This window comes from Mytilus galloprovincialis, chromosome 9, assembly GCF_965363235.1.
Source record: "Mytilus galloprovincialis chromosome 9, xbMytGall1.hap1.1, whole genome shotgun sequence".
Taxonomy (NCBI): Eukaryota; Metazoa; Mollusca; class Bivalvia; order Mytilida; family Mytilidae; genus Mytilus; species Mytilus galloprovincialis.
Window position 1 is genome coordinate 28,003,842 of NC_134846.1, and position 7,152 is coordinate 28,010,993.

Consider the following 7,152-nt stretch of genomic DNA (forward strand, 5'->3'; position numbering starts at 1 on the left):
GACTAAGTTAACGATGTTTGTATGCATTGGTTCAAGAATTGGAAGAACATTATTTTTCACCGGTGACTCGTTTCTTATGAATTTAACGGTTTCCCAAAATATATTTGTTTTTGTTCTAATTGAGATTGTGACACGGTGATGACTGCTGTACTCCTATTTTATCAGTTTTACATATTATATCTGTTTTGTTTACGCATCGTTGTTAATATAATGGAATTTGTTGTGACTGTCATACAAGTCAGAGGTTTAGGCCGTGTTAGGTGACCTATAGTTGTTATTTTCTGTGTCATTTTGGTCTCTTGTGGACAATTGTTTCATTGGCAATCATACCAAATTTTCTTTTTATAGCACTATAAAACCAGGTTCAATCCACCATTTTCTACATTTGAAAATGCCTGTACCAAGTCAGGAATATGACAGATATTGTCCATTCGTTTGATGTGTTTTATCATTTGATTTTGCCATTTGATTAGAGACTTTCCGTCTTGAATTTTCCTCGGAGTTCAGTATTTTTGTAATCATAGTTTACTTTTTGCATCAAGGTCACAACTAGTTCAGTGCTATCGTCTACATACGATTTGTGAATCCTAATGCCCCAGCTACTGAAACATACAAGCCATACAACATGACGATCCTAACATGTTAAAATATCACAAATACATAAGACCAATGAGCTATGGTCTGCAGCAATCGAAATACTGCCCTTTTAAAAAATTAAAATTTTGTGGTACATAATCATTTATCTGTCAACATGGTCACTGTCTGTTTATTCTAGTTCTCACAATCGTCCTTATCTAACCATTGTTTTTTTTACAATGGTTACACTTTCATACAACAGACGTCATTTCAATAATGACATCAAGTAAGAAAGTTCGTTGTATCTAAGGAGGTGACATGGTGGTTTTTCAAGGCCTTCTTTTCCCATGCCCCCCTTTTTATTCCCTTTATCCCCCACCCACCCCCAGGATGGTATCGAAAATGTTCCATGTGAATAGTTTATCATGTGATTGAAGGAATTTATATGAGAAGGAGAGATGACGAAAGACGATAATTAATATAACCTCCTTGTTTGTGTACTAACTAAAATTATATTATTAAGCTTGACACAGCCATTTTATATTTTATGTTTTACTTCGTAAGTTATCTTATATATTATCACATGAATAAAAGAAATATTTGAAGTAACCATCTTTAAAAAAAAAAAACCCTTAAAATGTCAACACATACGACAAATGAATGACATGAATGAAAGAAGAACTAAGGTGCCTTACTATCATGCAAGGATAAAGCATTAAACTATTTATAGCAATAAACTATACTAGCCAGCAAATCACCATCTTTAGCCATTTCTCAAAATAGTAAACAAACCTTGTATGCTAGTTCTGACACTGCAGACATTGACAGACGTTATCAATGAATAACGGGTTGCCATCATTAACATTTATCTCGAGACAATTATTTTGTGACAAGAACATGTAAAACACTTGTAAGATCGTGTAGACCCTTAAGTTAAGAACATATAAATGATCATAAATGCAGAAATTCTTTTTTAAAATTGAATAAATATTCATAACTGTATCAAATATCTATTATTTACATTGTACAGTACTCTTTATTTACATTGTAATCAGCAAGATAGTATATGACCCTAAAACAGTGACATAGTTTCAAATTCAAAAATAAATGTATAAACAATTTTCATAATTTGCCATTAAAGAGATGGATTATTACAAGTGCAAACACACGATAAGATATGTTAATGTGGAATGACACATTGATGCTGAAGTTGAACCTACCATTTTGGTACCAATCCTGGTTTTCGTCTGCTTCGTCCATTAAATCCTCCGTTTCATGCATTTTAGGTCTATATTTCAATTATCCATTTATATGCAAATTATCGTCTTTAAATTCCAATTAAACATAACGAACAGATGTGTATAATAAAATAAACAACGTGGCATGCTCGTAGGAAATTCTGATGGATATCTAATTTTACCAAGGCTATCACATGACTGATCATGTGACAGCAATCGTTTGGAATGTTACATGGGAATGATGGGAATGTTAGCCTGAGAATTATTTTTGAGAACAATGGGACATGTATTGATAACACCTTTATTTAAATACGTCATATTGTATATGATCCTTTAAAAATTTGAAACTAACTTTCAAAAAATAATCTAAAATATTTAAATTCCACGAGACACTTTTAAAATTGGTTAATTTAACCTTTATTATGATCTTTTATCATAATACCACGGTAAAAAAGGTGAGAAAAAAGAGGTACGTAGTTCGATGAGTAGCTTCAATTTGCCTACAGTACAGACACCTCCAATACAGTGGCGGATCAAGAACTTTTTATAAGGGGAGCTCTGAGCCTCAGACTGACTGACCTAAAAAAAAAAAGCCGGGGGGCTCCAGTCATGCTTCAGTCAGTGATTCCTATATAATTTACCAAATTTCCCCGGCAAAACGGGAGCATGAAAACTATGATCATCTTGTTTGTTTATCAGGCATGACATGTGTAAATTATTTTTGATAATACGTCAATGAAACAACAATCGAGAGGAAAAATAAACCGATTAGATATAACTGAAACTAAAGTTCGCGAATTATTTTGGATAAAAAGACTTCAAACAGCTTATCCTCTCGGTCTCAATGACAAAATATTAGGACAGGGGAACATATCTAAAACTTCGATCGATGTCATTAATATAATATTGTTGATACAGTGTAAACGACTTAGCCTACAAAATAATAGGTCTCATGGTAAACGAAAAAAAAAAAACGTAATCAACGTATTAAACATCGTATAAATTATACACTTGCTGGTCTGTTATCTGTAATAAAAAATATAAGCAGACATCAAGTATTATGCAAACTGGGTCAGATACCAATAAGTAAATTATACTATGCTATTTTTCTGGAGTATGATAAAATTTCTTTTTTTAGTCCGTTTTATGAATACACCCATCTCATTACAGCCTTTTGTCTTCACAGGCTGTTTCTTATAGTATCAATAAACCTGAAAATCATAAATGACATTTTCTTAAATTAAAATATACAGTCAGGGTTCTACTTCGTCAAAATTATCTCCCCATTACGCCAGTTCATTTCCACAATCGTAGAAATGGAAGCTATTGTAGGGATGACGCGCACAGGCACATAAAGCACTGAAGCATTGACTCCTTATCTGATTAACTAGTACTGTAAATTACTAACCCCAACACTGAAGCCTTAACATCTGATCTGATAAACTAGTACCGTAAATTACTAACCCCAACACTGAAGCCTTAACAGCTGATCTGATAAACTAGTACTGTAAAAATACTAACCCCAACACTGAAGCATTGACTCATGATTTGATAAACTAGTACTGTAAATTACCAACCCAAACGCTGATCTAATTATTACAGGGGCGTAGCTGCCGTTAAGCACTTTAGGCACGTGCCTACACATAATTTTTCCAATTTTTTTTTTTAAACGAAACATCTGTAGATGAACACCAGTGAAGTTGTCAAAACTCTTTGATTATCGAATGTCATGTGTACACTAGCCTCTCGTTCTTAGTGAATGGAATATTGTATAGAATTCATTGTTTTTATGATTTTACCAAGTATATAGATACTATAAAAGTGCGACGAAAGATACCAAAGGGACAGTCAAACTCATAAATCTAAAACAAACTGACAACGCCATCGCTAAAAATGAAAAAGACAAACAAAAAACAGCACACATGACACAACATAGAAAACTAAAGAATAAACAACACGAACCCCACCAAAAAACTAGGGGTGATCTCAGGTGCTCCGGAAGGGTAAGCAGATCCTGCTCCACATGTGGCACCCGTCGTGTTGCTTATTTGATAACAAATCCGGTAAATAGTCTAATTCGGTAGGTCACATTTATGAAAGGGAAGGGGATTGTACTTACGACGTAAGGAACATATCCGATATCATTTGTGAAACGGTTATTCCATAACGGTCAACTAACTCGTGATGGCGTCCGTTAAATTTACGAAGGGATGATGATTTTGAACTTCACCATTTGGAACTCTTGGTTTAATAGCTTCCTTGTGAGCAGCAACCCTCTAACAAGAAAATAATGATAGGAAATGCAAGCACGGGAATATCGTATCAATTGGGAGATATATACCCCGTATGCAGGTGCTGCTGGGATGTTGCTACTTAGAAATTGAAAGTTCACAATTGTAAAGCTGAAATCATCTCTTTTGTCGTAAAGTTTTGTTTTCAACCGACCCTCATTGTCAATTTCTAGATGTAAGTCAAGATATGAGGCCGACTTAAGTGTATCTGTGGTATCCTTTATCTCTATCTCGATGGGATAGATGCATTACACATAGTCACCAAATTTTGAATTATTTAGTGAAAGAACATCATCTATATAGCGGAAAGTAGAGTTAAAGGATATTGCTAACTTCTTATCTTTCTTCCTAAGAAGTTCCTGCATGAAGTCGGCCTCATAATAATAAAGAAACAAGTCGGCAAGTACAGGGGTACAGTTTGTTCCCAGTGGAATGCCGACAGTCTTGAAAAACAAGTCCTCCGAACGTAACAAATATGTTGTCAATCAAGAAATCAAGCATCTTGATAATATCAGTTTCAGAGAATTTTTTGTTTGAATCAGAGTGGTCCTTTACAAAGTAGGATTTATCCCTCCCTAAGACAAGATACTTGTATCTACGTTGGCCATTCTTTTTTATGAAACAAAACAATACCAACTCTTTCAATTTGTCTCTTAGTTTGGAATGTGGAATACTTGTGTAAAGAGTAGAAAAGTCAAATGTTTTAATACTGTTACAAGATGAAAGAGAGTTAGATTGTATGTACTCTTAAAGATCTTTGGAATTTTTAAGTATCCACATCTGATTCACTCCCCCTCTAGAATAGGCAGTTTCACAATAACTTTGAAGCCCGTCTTTGATTGCTGATAAAATAGATGTTATTAATTTAGAAAGAGGTTTCGAGGAGCACTTGGAAGATCCAGCAATATACCGTTGTTTGTAAGGACACTTATGTAGTTTAGGTATCCAATACAGTGATGGAAGATCCAGTTATTCATCTTTGGTTGAAATTCCAAAGGAACACAGAACAGACCTATGATTATCCAGGATTTCCTCTTTGGTATGTGTCGTGAGGGCATATGTTGAGTTTCCAAGTGAATTGTCAATACCTAATTCGTTTATCAAGCAGTTAATGTAATGAGTTTTACACACAAAAACGATGTTGTTTGGGGCTTTATCTGCGGGGACAACAACATATTTGTCATGGAGGTAGGATAGGTGTTTTGCAACATTTGGGTCTTTAAAGATTGACGTAGCATGGGCATTGATAGACCCATTCAGTTTCTTAATTCTGGTTTGTATCAACGACCTCACTGCCTTAATCCGTTCGGAAAGAGTGTCTATAAACTAGAACTTTGGTTCAGATCATACTTCTATCAACAAAAACTTGAATGAACCTCAACTTAGACACATTCGGTTTTTAATTAGTTGTTGTTAGTTTTCAACTAGCTTTCCACTTTGTCTTCACCCGACTTGCCAATGTTGGTCGTCCGTAAGGCTGTGCAGGATGTATAAATACGCAGTCACGCCTGGGCAGAATGGGACCATTATAAATCCGATGCTTAGTTGTAGAGAGAATGCCACTTTTTGAAGAGTTCGTAGTTGGTCTTCTGAAAGGCAAAATTTCTGCTCCTATCCAATAATCCCTCGTTTTCCAATGCATGGCATTTTCAAATTTCCAGACCTTCGTCCTGGACGACACCTATTACAGGACCTAGCTCCCTGTTGTATTTATTGAAAGTTTTTTTTTGTCCTGAACTTGCATAAACATTTGACACTGGATGTTTAAAAATCATACAACTAGCTTCCAGTAATTTTGTGTACTCTCAGATCTGCGTGTAATGACCACAATTATTCAAATTCCTAAGCAGGTAGGGATTTTACAGTAGAGGATATAAAGAAATACGAATTTCTTAAATTTTGTAACGATAGTATGAACAGAACAGAACTTTTGCATTAGGCATCGACTATGTGTGTATGTGTTTGTGTGGCTAGGGTGAAGGTTTAAGAATCAAAAGATTGATGGTTTTTGTCTAGCCAAAAGGATAGTTTTATTATACACAGTGTAGATACTATTCTGTACGCTATCCGGAAGTCGCGATTTTCGAAGCGATGATTTCCAACTGGCTAACAGGACGGTTTTGCCTACGGTAACTTTTCTCATCATTTGTTTACTCCTATATCTACAAAGTGCTTTGAACATCTTCAAGGTATATATAGCATCGTAAATATGAGTAACTGTAACAAAAACATTCATTAGAATATAAAATATACGTGTGCATCACATCAACTTGGTAGAAAAAAGTGAAATCGATGGACAATTTTGCTCTCGTAGTACAAAGCAAATAATCTTTTATTGCAAATATTTGCACCAGTTTACAGTTAAATATATACTGTTTCAATATTCTTTTCGTATTTAAGTAGAATATTCGTATTTCCCTTAAAAAATATGTTTTCTTTGAGGATCCCAAAATAAATTACTGTACGATCAGTCTAGAACTGACTGTATTCTAGAAGCGATTTCAGATTTTTTGACTGTATGACCAGTCGTGATTTTGAAGAAAAAACAACAGCAATTTGAAGGTATATACGTGTATATGTGATATTATGAACTATCCAGGGAGCTATAACGTGTAATTACTTTCATCAGACAATACAAATATATTTCTGATGAATTTTTTAGACGGCAAAATAATTGTATTTTTGTTCCATCAGTCTTATTTAAAATCAAATGCCTAAAAAGTAATACATGATTCGCTTGTGGACTTTGTAATAGTGTATCGTTAGAGTTATCTGTTTAGCTATTACATTTTTAAAGATTATTTACACCGTCCGCCGTTGACCAATTGATGATAACATAAATCAAGCTTGTCTTTTAAAATAACAAAAAATGGATAAAGACAGCTTTGCGTAGGGGGATAATTCATGTGATATAATTTTGGTAAGTTTACAGAAATAGAAGGTCCATAATGCATTAATCGAGTAAAAATGGAGCAATTTCAGAAAACTTTAATGATTGGTTTAGGAGGTGTTGGAAATACCTGATGGGTGCCCCCATATAATGTAAT

At 34.3% G+C, this 7,152-nt stretch overlaps 1 protein-coding gene across 1 annotated transcript in view; it reads right to left on the minus strand.

The window, feature by feature from the left end:
* Positions 1-2,009, minus strand: part of LOC143044726 (cerebellar degeneration-related protein 2-like) — a 32,032-nt gene extending 30,023 nt beyond the window's left edge. Inside the window, exon 1 of the mRNA XM_076216831.1 lies at positions 1,797-2,009. Coding sequence (XP_076072946.1) covers positions 1,797-1,857 — 61 coding nt within the window. The 5' untranslated portion in view covers positions 1,858-2,009. The remainder of the gene's footprint in view (positions 1-1,796) is intronic.
* Between the last annotated feature and the right edge of the window lie 5,143 nt (positions 2,010-7,152).